The 14,943-nt window shown below is 36.5% G+C and overlaps 1 protein-coding gene across 9 annotated transcripts in view; it reads left to right on the forward strand.

Annotated features, from left to right (window-relative positions):
* Positions 1-14,943, forward strand: part of FAR1 (fatty acyl-CoA reductase 1) — a 104,830-nt gene that overhangs the window by 61,452 nt on the left and 28,435 nt on the right. For all 9 annotated transcript variants that reach the window (XM_021001970.2, XM_078148132.1, XM_021001968.2 and 6 more), the window contains 6 exons: positions 3,375-3,550; positions 9,128-9,307; positions 11,243-11,420; positions 12,719-12,763; positions 12,872-12,990; positions 14,222-14,289. In XM_021001970.2, coding sequence (XP_020857629.1) covers positions 3,375-3,550; positions 9,128-9,307; positions 11,243-11,420; positions 12,719-12,763; positions 12,872-12,990; positions 14,222-14,289 — 766 coding nt within the window. The remainder of the gene's footprint in view (positions 1-3,374; positions 3,551-9,127; positions 9,308-11,242; positions 11,421-12,718; positions 12,764-12,871; positions 12,991-14,221; positions 14,290-14,943) is intronic.

Genomic DNA, 14,943 nt, shown 5'->3' on the forward strand with positions numbered 1-14,943 from the left:
GTGATAGGAAGGTACTGCAATTTTTTTTTTTTGGCAGAGGGAGTGACATAGTCAGACTTGAGCTTTAGGAAAATTATGTTGGCAACCAAACGGAGGATGGATTAGAGTCAGAGAGACTTAAGGCAAGCTGACCTTACCAGCAGGCTATTACAGTAGTCCATACATGAGGTAGTGAGGGCAGAATAGTGGCAGTGTCAGAGGAAAGGAGGGAGCTTATTCAAGAGATGCTACAAAAGTGAAATTGTTATATAAGTCTTAGCAACAGATTGGATATGAGAGGTGAGAGATAATGAGGAGGCAAAGATGACTTCTAGGTTGTAGCACTGGGAGAATTATGGTCCCTTTAACAGTAGGGAAAATTGGAGGGGGTGGATTTAGGGGGAAAGAAAATGAATTCCATTTTGGACATATTAGTTTTAATATTTCTACTGGACATCCAGCTTGAAATGTTTGAAAGATAGTTGGAAATGTGAGATGGAAGGTCAGCAGAGAGGTTAGGGTAAGATTGGTAAAATGGACTTGAGAGCTTATTGTAGTTCATTATTTTCATTTTACAGATGAAGAAACCAAGGCACAAAGAGAATAAGTGATTTTCCCAGGGATGGGATGATCATGATACTCTTCATTGCCACTATGATTTAGAGAGTATGAATTTTGCTTTCATTGGCTGGAGATAGAAGGGTACTAGGGGTTTGCACCTTATAATTTAGCCCCTCATTTTCAACTCACTAGTAACAGAAGTAGAACTTTGTCCAGATCTGGGAGAAAAGGAGGACAGCAGAGTAGTTAAGAAAAATCCCTTTAATGAACAGTATGTTCCAAAAGTCTTTATGCAGTTTTAAACTTTAATAGAGTGATTGGCAAACTACAGTTCCAGAACTGCAGTCCAGAGCTAAGAATGGTTTTTACATTTTAAAATAAAGTTTTATTGTATTGAAAAATGTTAAAACCATTCTTCTCTCTCAAGCTACATAAAAGCAGCTAACTGGCCAGATTTAGTCCTTGGGCAGTGATTTAGTGGCCCTTTCTAATAGCTTAAAATTATAGTAATATACTTTGGCACACCTTGAATTTTGTCAGATTATTCTAGCTAGGATAGTTTGGCTTTGCTGAAAGGAGGTAGGATCATTTTAGGTCATAAACAAATAACACACAGCATGCTGAGATGTTTTCCTTCCTCAGTTGTGTTAACTGCTAGATGTGCCTCATCTTAATATTTATAACCTGTTAAAACAAAGATGCAGCTTTGTTCAGCAGGTGAAAGGTTGAACTCTAGGTTTGGTACTAAATTTAGACTTTAGATTTCTTGTTTAAAATGTTATCGTTCCAACTGCTTGTACTCTTGGCTTTATTATTTTTGTTGAGGAGCCTATGCTAGAATCCTTATGGTAATTTTTGGTTTTAAGGGAGCAAGAGAGAAGTAAGCGTTAACCAGTATGAGCCACTTTACTTTTGAATCAAATTTTAACCGTGCTAATTTTTTTGTAGCTGTCATTAAGTGGGAATACTTGGAATCTAAACATTTTTGTTGAATTGGGTTGAGTGCTGGCTGAATGGAAATAAATTAATGGAAAGAAAAACTGTCTGCTGAATTAAATGATTCGTGTAAATTCACGTGAAAAACATTTGGGGAAGGGGTGGTGCAAGATATTCCACAATCATACCTCATACTTTCCTACCTGCCCTCTTTCTTCATGCTGTTTCTTTTACCTGGAACGCTCTTCTCTAGCACCTCTATTGAAATTGTACCTTTCCTTCATGGTCCAGCTCTAATGCTATCCTTCCTTGAAGGGAAGCCAGTTAAGTAGAAAAAAAGGCTAAGTTTGGGGACATGTATTTGAGGTAATGGTGCAATATTCATTTGAAAATGTTTGGCAAGTATTTGGAACTTGAAAGCCTAGAGCCAATGAGAAACTGGAGCGGGAGGTATTTTTCGCTCATATGAAATGAGGACATTAGATAGAATGATCGCCAAGGCCTGTCACAGTTCCAGATTCTCTAGATATTCACTTCCTTTGTGTGGAAGTGATCATTGAATCAATAAGAATTCATTGGATATTTGAGTTTAAAGTATATACTTTCTGGCACATAGTAGGTGCTTAGGAGTATTGTGAAGAGTGAAGATTAGAGATCTTGACTGAGCCTTGAGGAGAGTGAAGGAGAGTGATGAAGGGGAGCCAGTAGATAATGGCAAGGATGAGGCATTTCAGGTAGCAGAAAACTCGGAATTGCTGACTGTCCCTAGGAAGTGGGGTAATGGGATGAGGTATGGGAGGAATGGTTTCAAATCCTGTAGTCAGTAACCATGTATTTAGTGCCTACTCTGTGTCAGGCACAGTACTCAGCTCTGGGGTTATAAAGAAAAGGAAAATACCATCCCTGCTTTTAACTAGCTCACCATCTAATGGGAGTTGGGGGAGACAACATGCAAATACAAACAAACATGAGTACAAACCAGCCTAATATAGGCCAAATGGGTAATATCCAGCAGAAGGGAAGCACTAGAATTAAGAAGGGATTGGGTAAGGCTTTCTGTAGAAGGCAGGATTTTTGCTGGGACCTGAAGGAAGAAATGAGGTGGGAGAGCATTCTAGGCGTGTGTGTGTGTGTGTGTGTGTGTGTGTGTGTGTGTGTGTGTGTGTGTGTATGTGTGAATTCCTGGAATCTTGTTTGAAGAACAGCAGAAGAAGCCAGTATTACTTGATCAAAGTGTGTATAGTGGGGGGTGTAAGGTATAAGAAGACTGGACGGGAGTGGGAGAGAAAGCAGGTTTTGAAGGACTTTGAATGCCAAGTAGAGGATTTTATATTTAATCCTGAAGGTGAGAGGAAACCACTGGATATTGAGTATGGGGTTGACATAGTAAGAGCAGTGTTTTAGGAATATAACTGACAGTGAGTGGTAAGGAGGAAAAATTTGTGAAACAGGTGCCAGGATCACATTAGCTAGGAATAGGAAAGTGTTTTCCTTAAAGGTTGTAGATCTTGGTAGAGATAAGCTGGCAAATCTAGTATAAATTGAAGACAGAGAGGAAGAAAGACAGAGGTGGTGGATGAGTTGTTCAAAAATGGCTGGCCCAGTGTAGAGACAAAGAAAGAGTTCATTCAGTTTATTTCCTTTTCATATTGATTAAAAAAAAAATACACCAGACTATATCAGGCAGTCCCAGTGGTTTTCTGTGTTGGTGGTGTTTTTCCTCCCTTTTGATATATTTAACCTTTGGTTTTGAAGTCCATTTTTGAAAGTCAGTACTACTCAAATTTGCCTAATTATATCATTAAATGTTTGGAGGCTCTTTCTTGGATCAGTACTTTGCAAAAAAATTCTTAGAATACGACATTTTTAGCCCTATCTTCCTTTTTGTTCTTTTATAGCTTTTTGACAGACTGAGAGATGAAAATCCACAATTCAGACAAAAAATCATAGCAGTCAGCAGTGAACTCACACAACCAAAACTGGCCCTTAGTGAAGAAAACAAAAATATGATCTTAGATTCTACTAATATCATATTCCACTGTGCAGCCACTGTCAGATTTAATGAAAATTTAAGGTAAGTCTAGATATTTATATGAATTCTTAATTTTGCAATTTCTTTTAAAACTATTTGATAGAGACTAAAAGGTAAATTTTATTGAAATAGCCTACTTTTTTTAGTCAAAGTATGTTGAAATTATGTGCAATGTTTGGCCGGATGCTGTGTGTGGTTTTCAATGTCTTGATGTTTTCAAAATAATTTCCTTCTTTTTTTCCTTCCTTTTCTTCAGTTTAAAGATGCTGGAAAATTGTGTTTTTACCAAAAACGTTTTTGCCAAGATTAAAGCTTCACTTTCTATTTCAGAGGAGAAGTAAAGTGAGGGAGAAGGAAGGGAAGCTGTGGGGAAGTTGGTGGAAAAATTTAGGCTTATCTGCTGTTCTCTTGATACTGTTTTCATTTTTTCTCTTGAGTAGTTAGTTTCTTATTCTTTTTGATAGCCCACTTTGTCCTCAAACTGTTAGCTTTTCACTATGTTCTCCTCCCCCTTTGCAGATTATTGTTAGGACATTTTATCTTTCTACTCCATCTCCTGTCTATGAAGACCATGTTCAATAGTATAAGCCACACATTTCTCACGATGACCTTTTAAAGGAGTGCCTTCTTGATTTTAATCAGAAGGTTTCTTCAGGAAAAGAAACACCTGCTTTTGGCAGGGGTTTTGGGGGGGGGATGGATTTTAAAAATACCCAATATTATTAGAAATCTAATTAGTGTAGATTTAAAAAAAAATACTTGTAATGATGTCTCTTCCCAAGATGGCAGGGGGAAAAACCCACCTTGTTAAAATATTACTTAACACTTTGCCAATAATTTTTCAGAATAACAAAGTCCCAGTCTCTGTGGAGTCCCAAGTTCAACACCCTTCCTACAACACCATGATGCATCTAAACAAAACAGATATATCTGCACCAAGAATTTGCAGAAGATAATAAACTAGTTTCAGTCTCTTGTGATACCCTTTATTTTTAAAGGCTTGTTTGTTTTGTTTTGTTTTTGTTTTTATAAAGTTTTGTTATATTGTATATTGTTACCACAAAGCTTCCACACAACAGAAGCAAGCCCTGGCCAGTGGCCAGTCAGAATAGTGCCTTGATCTCTGCTCAGATTTTCTATTGTGAATTCAGTATAAAACATCTGTTTGGCATACCACTATTGCAAGAAGAAATTTAAGGACACTGGCCTTTGTGATGAAAATTCATTAGCCGGGCTGGTCAGGTAATAAACAAGTTCACATCACCCTGGATTTCTCACATATTTCTTACACTGGACATACCTTCTTTCCCAGAAGGCCCCTTCTGACTGGCTGATTCCTCCCAGAAGACTCTCCATTTTAAAGAAAATGTCCAGGCCAGTCATTATTCCTTTCTAAGATCCACTCTTGACTTTCTGTATAATGTTTCTGTCTGAGTATTCTGCCCTCCCCTTTTCAGTTCATTGTGTGTGTTTTCTTTCCCCTAGAGAATGTAAGCTTTTTGAGGGCCAACACTGGCTTTCTTTCTGTTTTGTATTTATATTTATGCCTTTTTGCCCAGTAGTAAACATTTAAGAAATTCTTATTGACTTGGTTTTCCAGTAGGTAAATTAACCTTTTCAAAGTAATCCTTCCTGGAAGGATAAAAGTAAAAGTAGAAAGTGGCAAGGGAAACCCAGATATCCACCTCTATGGAAGAAATCTCTGCTTTTGTTACTGCCGATTCATTTTTCCTTTCCTGTTTTTTGTGGTAGGGCCCTGTGTTTACAAGTCACTTAGAGTTCCCATTTGATCCCCATAGTTCCTGTAAGGTAAAATTTAAAACTCAAATGTTAACTCCCATTTTATAGATGAAGACATTGAGGTTTATGAGAGGTAAAGTGAATTGCCAAAGGTCATACAACTAGTCAGTGGCAGAGCAAGGACTCAGACGCACGTGTTCTACTCCGAATCCATTGTTCTTTTAACAACACACAAAGGAGGGGGAAAGGACACTGTTCTCCTCTCCTTGTTGTGAAGAATAAGGGACCACTTAGTCATTTGAGTGGAATTCTTACTTTCTTTGTGATATTCATCATTGGGGTGTCTGATCTTTCCCTCAAGGGGCAGTGGCTGTCTTGCGCTCAGCTTGAGAGCTGGGCAGCGGCACACTGCCTTGTATTATGAAACATGATGAAATCTAGTGACATCATCGAACACTAATCAGAATTTAATACAATCGGTAAATCAGCCAGCAAGCATTTATTAAGAGCCTTCTCTGTGCCAAACTTTGGGGTTACAAATACAAAAGATGGAATATTTCTACTTCCAGAGAGTTTCTATTCTAATAGGGGAGACAGCAAATACCTGTATGAGTACACATAAAATAAATGTAAAGAAAATAAACCCAAATGAATAAATGCAAAGTAGTCAATTATGAGGCAGTTTAGGAAACATGCTATCTGGAGATGGATAGAGCCTGATGTCACTTTGTAGAGTTGGGAAAATAGGCTCGTTGCTGGCAGACAAATGAGTGGTGGACACTTCCTCATTTCTCCTTTTTTAGATGCTTTATGCACACCCTTAAATCGTGTCTCCTCCAGTGTGCACCTCCTTTCTGTATGCTTCTATCTAGTTCATCTGTTCCTTTTATGATTATTTGCTTTAGTGCCATTTCTACTTCCTCTGGTATCACATTGGAAAATAGGATGTTAGAGTCTAAACCTAATGGCCCCACTATCACTGTCTGCTATTTTCTGTTCAGTTTGTTCCTTAAACAACCATTTTGTTGCAGATATAAAGTGATAGGACTTTTATAACCAGAACTAAAGAAACTCTTACTTTTGTTAAAAATTCCCTACCGCAGTCTTATGGATACCATTTTAAATCAGACTCAGTTTAGTGAAGCTATTTATTTCCATGTCCTTGCCAGTGATGATGCTTATATATTATTTTACATAGTATATTTTTACATTTACGTTTTATATATTCTGATTTCACATATTACGTTTACATCCACATTATTCTCAAATCTTTGCTATGTGAATTAATCTTTGAACATAATCCTGTTTGATATAAACCTATTTTCATTTCAAAATTTTTGCTTTTTGACCTAATTCCCATTTTTAAGTTTTTATTGTTATGATAACTTAACAAAAACATTCATATAAAGTATGAACGATTTATATGAAATTACAGGCTCCAGATAATTTTCAGTTTGTTAAGAATGTGTACTGAGTTCACAAAATTTCTTTTAAAAATCCTGTTTTCTTCTGTCCTTATGCTTTTATGTTTCCCCCTCATCTTTTGTTTGTTATAGTTTTCATCTACATAATGTTTTGATTCTCCTTCACCACTTCATAATATCTTTTTATATTTGCTATAATTTTTGTAATTGTCATTTGTTATATGATAGTATGCCAGTCCATAAATATATTAGAACCTGTTCACCTTTTCCTCATTTGTTGGACATACAGGTTGTTTCCACATGTCTAATTAGTTGCAAAATCTTATAATTTCTTTCACCACAATATCCTTTGCTTAGGTCTTCCTGTCTCTACACTCACATGACTTCCACCCTAAATTACACCCTCCTTACATCTTGCCTGGACTATTGTCATAGGCTCCTCATTGGTTTCCCTGCTGCTAGGCTTTCCTTCTCTTTAATCCATCCTTCTCATAGTTGTCAAAGTTGAAAGGCGGCATGAAGTAGCAGATAGAGTACTGGGCTTAGAGTCAGGAAGATGGGAGTTCACATCCTGCCTCAGTTGTTTACTAGCTGAGTGACCCTGAGCAAGTCATTTAACCTCACTGTGCCTCAGTTTCCTCATCTGTAAAATGAATAAGTTGAACTCCATGGGTTCTAAGGTCCCTTCCACTTTTAAATATTTAACCTTAAGATTTTTCTAAAATGTTTTAGATCTGATCCTGTCACCTCATCCCTGTCTTACTAAATTCTAGGGGCTCCCTAATGCTGCCACAGTCACATGTATGGCCCTTTGTTTGGTATTGAAAACTCTTCATAAGTTTGTCTCTTTCTGATTTTTCCAGTCTTTGGACATTCTGCTTTCTTCCATGTCCTGCCCTTTGGTCTAGCCACCCAGGCCTGATCACTGTTCTTCGCGCACGATGCTGTCATCTCTCATGTCTGTGCCTCTCACGCTGCTTCTCTCTCTCCCAACCTGTAATTTACATTAAGACTTAACTCAAGCACTGCCTCTCCAGGAAGTCTCTTCTTGGTTCGCCTAGCTGCTAGTTCTCTACTCTGTACTCTGTATCTTTTAACTTCTCATCTGTGTTGACTCCCCCATTAGAATGTTGCTTGTGGCTGAGGATAATTTTACTTTTTCTTTGAATCCCTAGCTCTTAGCACAGTGCCTGGCATGTAGTAAATTCTTAATAAATGCTTGTTAATTGATTGACATATGAATATACCTACTATGAATATTTTTATACAAATTGACTAGGTACATTCTGTGTTGACCAGAGTTTTGAATTCATAGGGTCACAGACTTTGAGCTGAAACAGACTCTCATTTTAGAGATGAGTTATCTCTCTGAGACACAGAAAGGTTGTGCAACTTGCCCAAGGTCAAATAGAGAGTAAGAGGCAGAACTGTCACTTGAACTCAAAGCCTTTGACTTTTTTCCACTGACCATTCTACCTTCTCAGTGCTGGTGGCAAACATGTAATCTTTTTAGAGGGAGATCTGTAAGCACGGTGTAGAATAGAGGTCATAGAAATAAGCAATATTCTTTGATCCAGGAATTTTCTTACTGGGCATATACCCTGAAAGTTAGGGTTTTTATTTAAAGAGCTTTTTCTTCGAAGATGTTTATAGCTATATTTATAATTGCAAAACAAAACAAAACTAAGAACCAAATGAAATGTCCATTAGTAAAGGAATAATCAGCAGCTAGGTGGTGTAATAGATAGGGTATTGGGCCTTGAGTCAGGAAGACTCGTCCTCCCAAGTTCAAATCTAGCCTCATACGTTTCTGACCTTGGGCAAGTCACTTCACCCTATTTGCCTCAGTTTCCTCATCTGATGTAAAATGAGCTGGAGAAGGAAATGGCAACCACTCCACTATCTTTGCCAAGAAAATCCCAAATGGGATCACAAAGAATTGGACATGACTGAAACAATTGAATAATAACAACCAAAAGGGGAATGATTAAACACATTGTGCTACATTAATGTAATGTAATATTATCATCTGATTAAGATTGACAAGTTTGAAGCATATGAGGAATATTGAAAAACTTTTATGAAATAATACAAAGAAAAAAATGAAGAACAGAGTTTATACTATGATATAAAAGATAGATGGGTAGAAATGTCCTGATGAAAACTTAAAGAAAATGAAACATAAGTTATGAGATTTTATGGGATGAATTTAATTTATTTAATTGCGAATAGTTCAAAGTAATTTAATTGATTATTATATATTTGTTTATCTATTTTTGTACATTTTAATATGTTTTAACACACATATATGCATATATACACACGTACAGAAAATGTGGAAAAATTTTCCACGCACCTCTATTTTTAAAAATAGGATAAGGTTCTTTGGGTATCAAAGTAAATAATATAATCTTCCAGTTATGGCTAGATATTAATTATGTACTTTTCTTTACAGAGATGCAGTTCAACTAAATGTAATTGCTACTCGACAGCTTATTCTCCTCGCAAAGCAGATGAAGAATCTGGAAGTGTTCATGCACGTATCAACAGCTTATGCATACTGCAATCGAAAGCATATCGATGAAGTGGTCTATCCCCCTCCTGTGGACCCCAAGAAACTAATTGATTCTCTAGAGTATGTCTTTTTATTAAACTTTAGAGTTATGCAGAGATTTTAAAAAAATACACATACGTGCTTTTCTTTCAAGTAATTTTAAAATCCCTTCCTTCCTCTCTCCCTCACCAAGTGTTTTGGCCACATTTAAAAAAAATCTGAGCATCTGTCGCATCTCAGCACCATAAGTGCTGATGTTCCTGTACTTTCCATAAACGATTCGTGTGTGGGAGTGGCAGCATGGTGAAGTGTACTCGGTTTGGAGCCTAAAGATCTGTGTCTGAATCTCTGGTTTCTACTTAATGCCTGAATGACTTTGGGCCGGCCACTTGATCCTCTCCAGGCCTTGTGTATTCATTTGTAGAAGTTGTGGTTTGTACTAGACCTTCCTTTTGCAAGTGAAGGTGGGAATGAACGTGGAAGGAAATCCCTACCTACTTCACTCTTGATAACAGAGACTAAGTGTTTCCTTGAAGTTGAAGATGGAGGTAGTAACAAGTAGGTGAGGCCTGTTCTTTTAATGAGTCATCATTACTTACTCCTTTCTAGTAAGTAGTTGGCAAGAGAGTATTTCTTATTAGTTAATTCTGACTTGGTTAGAACATTCCTGATTTCAGTAGTAGCGTTTATCAATTGCTGCACACTTTTGAGAAAGTGGATGCTGTTGTTTTCTTTGGCTCATCAAATTTGAGCTGGGAATGTTACTTTCTTTTTAAAAATTGACCTGCTATCCCACTTCCCAATCAGCTATTCCAAACTTTTTCCTCATACAACCCACTCCATCTCATCATAGCATATAACCCAACCTTCTGCTTTATGGAGAACATTAAGGCCATCTGAGTTAATTTTTAACCCTAGCTCATGACAAACTCTTATGTTGGATGTAGGTTTATAGCTTTAAAAAAATCCAAATGTACTCACTTACCAACTGTGTGTCTTTGGGCAAAAACTGAACTAGAGCAGTGGTGTCAAACTCAATTAGAAACAGTGGGCCATGTGTTGACTTAGGAAGCTACAAATTAACATTATTTTTATTGTATTGTATTTTTATTTTGTTAAACATTTCCCAATTACATTTTTGTCTGGTTCCCTACTTTGATATCTCTGAACTAGATGACCTCCAAGGTCCTTCTCTTCTGCTTCAAAATCTGTGATTCTACACAGAGAATAAATGAAGATTATTCATTCTGCAAAAGGATTCCTTTAACAGTAGATTTAAAATATTCCATTTTGCACATAACTTTTTGAGGCCTACTTACATCTGTGTTATCCCAGTTTTCTTGGTATTTCGATCCCTACTTTCTACCAAATAAGGCACAAAAAGGCCCCTTAGATAAACTAAACTATGGAAAAAGTGAGGTGTTTCTTCTCGTGAAAGAATACTCATTGACTTCCTCCTGGGTGCAAGACTTGTAGTATCATATCTATTCATATGCATTAAAACAAAGCAGACCTATTTTCTCATGGCAGAAGTTATTAATTTCATTTTTTCTTGTTGATCTTGGAATGAAAAGTGCATAGTTTTTTACTGTTATTTTCTGTTTGTTTACTTAATTACCTGTTTTAAAAGTTTATTATGTTCCTAGCATTGGCAGGTCAGTCTACTGACAGCATTGAAATCTTCTCAAACTTAAGGTTGACTCTTGCATTCAAACATAGTCTTTATACATATGTACTTACGTATATACATGTATAAAACACAGAGTACGTTGTAAATTTGTGCTGTCTTTGCTAGATTTTTGTAAAGTTTTTGTTGTGTTTTTTTTTGGGGGGATAAGAGGGAAGTGGGCAAAAAGTCTAAATTATTTTTCACTGAACAAAGAAAAACCAGTTGAATTAAATCTTTGAATGTTTATTCATGTTCACTGTGTTTGAGAAACTGTTTAAAAAACACTCATTAGAGTAAAGCATTTGGAAACTAAATCCTCTTTCTTTTGTGACTGCTTTGATTATTAGGTGGATGGATGATGGACTTGTAAATGATATCACTCCCAAACTTATAGGAGACAGACCTAATACTTACATATATACAAAAGCCTTGGCTGAATATGTTGTACAGCAAGAAGGGGCAAAACTGAATGTGGCAATTGTAAGGCCCTCAATTGTTGGTGCCAGTTGGAAGGAGCCTTTCCCAGTAAGTCATGGCTAGAATATAGAATGTTGATATATCTACACGTTATGAAGTGTTACATCTGAGAAAGTGAGGTGTAGACTAAAATTTGACAAAACTATGAATTGTAAGGTAATTCTTAATTATTAAGTAATTATAAATCATTAAAGTGATAATTGATGAACATGGTTCCTTATAAAAGTGACTATTGTTTTAAGGTAGTTTTAGGAAATAGTTGTACTTCTGTTATGATGCTGGATAATATATAGGAATTAAAAATATTAGAAGTGTATATTAGCAACATTGAAATCTTCTCTTTTACTGAAAATTAAGATGGAGGGGTATGAAGTCATAGCATTCTATTCAAATAAGACTTGTTCAAGCCAGCTTTCCCTATGTTTGATATGAAAGTCTACAAGAGTAAATTTAAATTTTATATGAATTAGTTATATGAATTTTATAAAGTCTAATTTTAAATATATATGTGTGTGTATATATACATACATACGTATATATACACATATATACATATACATATACATACATATATGTGTGTGTCTATATATACATATATATATATATATGTATATATAGACACACACACACACACACACACACACACACACACACACACATCATCATCATGGCCTTCAGTCTTCATCACTGATTTGGGATCCTGGTATAAAAGAAAAAATGGTGATGGTCAGAGCATTTAGGAGTCTTACTCTTCCACCTATAGCCTGGCCAGTCCCTTAAAGACACTAATCCTTCCTTTCTCCTTTGGTCACAACATTAGAAAATAAGAATACTTGTGAGGATTAAGATGTAAACAAATTTTAGACTTGAATATAATTTATATTTAATGAATTGCTGTTCAACAGAGTATACACTTTAAAATACCTGAAGCTAAGTCACCCTGGAAATTAGATGAGTACAGGAAGAAAACTGGTCTTTTGAGACAATGCTGATTGCTTTGTTCTGCTTATATCTGTTTCCTCCTACCGGTTAATTTTAAATAGGAAGATTTCCTTATCATCCACCCTTCTGCTCAGTGGACTACAACCATGAATTTATGTAAGAGCAGTAGAATTGTTATGAGTTAAATTGTGTTTGTTCCAAAGCTTATGAAGAGGCTCCTAATCCTAGTCAAAAGCTGGGAGGTGGCACTTAAGTGTATAAGCACAACAAAATTTCCCTCCCTTTCAGCTCCCTTATAGAAGTGGTAAAATCTGTTTGCATAAAAGTATTTGTTGGGATGCAGATTTCAAGGAAGGAATCTGGAGTTTCAATTTCTAAAATGATTATATTTCATTTGGTAACAGGGATGGATCGATAACTTTAATGGACCAAGTGGTCTCTTTATTGCTGTGAGTAAACCTCTAATTTAATTAGTGTTACATATTTTTTTTCTTCCTTGCTTAGATAATATGAGTTTAAGTATCTTAAGCATTATGTTTGTTTTTATTTCTCCGAAGGCAGGGAAAGGAATTCTTCGAACAATGCGTGCTTCCAACAATGCCCTGGCAGATCTTGTTCCTGTAGATGTAGTAGTCAACACAAGTCTTGCAGCAGCCTGGTATTCTGGAGTTAATAGGTATATGAGGTGACAATGTGGGCTTATTAAGTTATTATTTGAAATTGTACTTAGTGGGGGTAAATGACTTAGTAATGTGAAATTTGACTATAAAATCAGAAAGTAAGGATTTTTTTTTTCTGAAAGACTGCTACACTTTTTAGAATTTCCGTAGTTGTACAGAAAACCAAGGGAGGGGACAGGAGTTGGGTGTTTAAGATTAGTCGAAATTCACCCCAGAATAACTGCATATTAATATTTGCTTCTATGGTTCTAGAGGTGTTTTACCTTCACTGAACCTTTGTGACATCCACCTACTCTATTCTATACCTCTCTCACTGATTTTTTTAGTAGAAATCATGGGCTACTGGACAGAGAGCAGTCCTGGAAGCCAGGAATTCCTAGGTTCAAGACCTGCCTCTGATACATGCTGCCTGAGTGGCCTTAGACAAATCAGTAAACCCCTCAGTGCTCTTAGGAAACTGTCTGAGACTCTTAAGTGCTGACCTGCTTTGGTAGCTCCCTTACATGGGAATTCCCTTTGCTAAGTAAAGTACAGGTCTAACATCCGTTCCTAGCCCTACTTTACTACTAAAGGAGCAAAGTATTAGGTGATTATTTGCAGATATTATTCTGGGCAAAGGAAAGCTTGGTCTATAATTTGGCCCAAATTAGGCTGTGCAGAATTTGTCAAGAACAAACAGAGAGAAAAGAGATCAAAACAGTCTTCCTTATTTTCCTTAACTTTTTGCTTATCTTTGGTTTTTTTAGAATGGTTAATCCTGATGCAAAAGGAGAAATTATGCAGAGGGAAAAAATGCATATGTAATGAACAGAGTTATTCTGACCAATATTGTTTCATAATTCTGTCATTAATACATGATAACCAAATCTGACAGTTACAAAATCCCACTGCAATGTCATTTAACTGATTTATCCATTTATAGCATTTATGACATCTGTCATTACTCTGGAACTGTGTTTTGCCCAGGTTCTATTTTCATTAAATCCAGTTAATTATCAATAGGTGGGTTATATCTATAGTTGCTGTTGCAGAATTTGGGGGGTATTGAAGTACATGAGCAATTAAAAGTACTTAAGCTAATAAATGTAAGTTAGCCCATTAAGAACAGTGGCACTGTAATTAATCTAAAAAGTACATAGATTTTTGTCATACTTAGTTAAAGGTGTTCTATGCAGGGTAGGCTTGGCAGTTTTTGTTTGGTACTTATTCTGGTATTTGACTTTTCAGACCAAGGAACATCATGGTGTATAACTGCACAACAGGCAGCACTAATCCTTTCCACTGGGGTGAAGTTGGTATGATTTTTTTTTTCCTTCTGCTTTCTATAAATCTTAGAACAAATCTTAATGCTACTGGGTAGAATAGTTGAGTGGCTGTGTTAAAGATCATGTGTTAGAACTATTATAATTCTTGAGGACTTAAGGCTGTTCACGGAGAACTGATTTTCATTATCATTGCAAACTTAGTTGTTATACCCACCAGCATGATAGCATGGGCCTTGTGGTTGTACTCTTGAAATGAGGAGAGACCTTGCTGTGTATTTCCCATCTGCCATTTTTACCCATTCTTCCCAGCTTGTCCTTTTCCCTCCCACAGTTGCTCCACCTCTCTTGTGGGAAGTAATGCTCCTTTCTTGTTGACTGGGATTACAAGCTGTACTTTGTCTGTGGCAAAATGAAGTAGGTTCAGTGGGCATCGCTCCCAGCTTTGAGGGCTGGAGACAGTATAATGGGAGATGCTCCATAAAGTAGATCCCGAATGGCAGCAGATGCAGTTTGCTTGGGAAATGGGATGATGCCTTAATTTCTGCTAGTATCTTGTGACACTTTGACCATACCATAGCATATCTGTGGTCAATTTTGAATTGTTGTAGTAGAAATAACAGTAAACTGAGTACTTTAGAGGCCTGGGTCCTTGTCATCGCTCTGCCACACCGTACCGTTGTGATG

Source organism: Phascolarctos cinereus, unplaced genomic scaffold (genome assembly GCF_003287225.1).
Source record: "Phascolarctos cinereus isolate Bilbo 61053 unplaced genomic scaffold, phaCin_HiC Scaffold_9;HRSCAF=440, whole genome shotgun sequence".
In the NCBI taxonomy this organism is placed as follows: Eukaryota; Metazoa; Chordata; class Mammalia; order Diprotodontia; family Phascolarctidae; genus Phascolarctos; species Phascolarctos cinereus.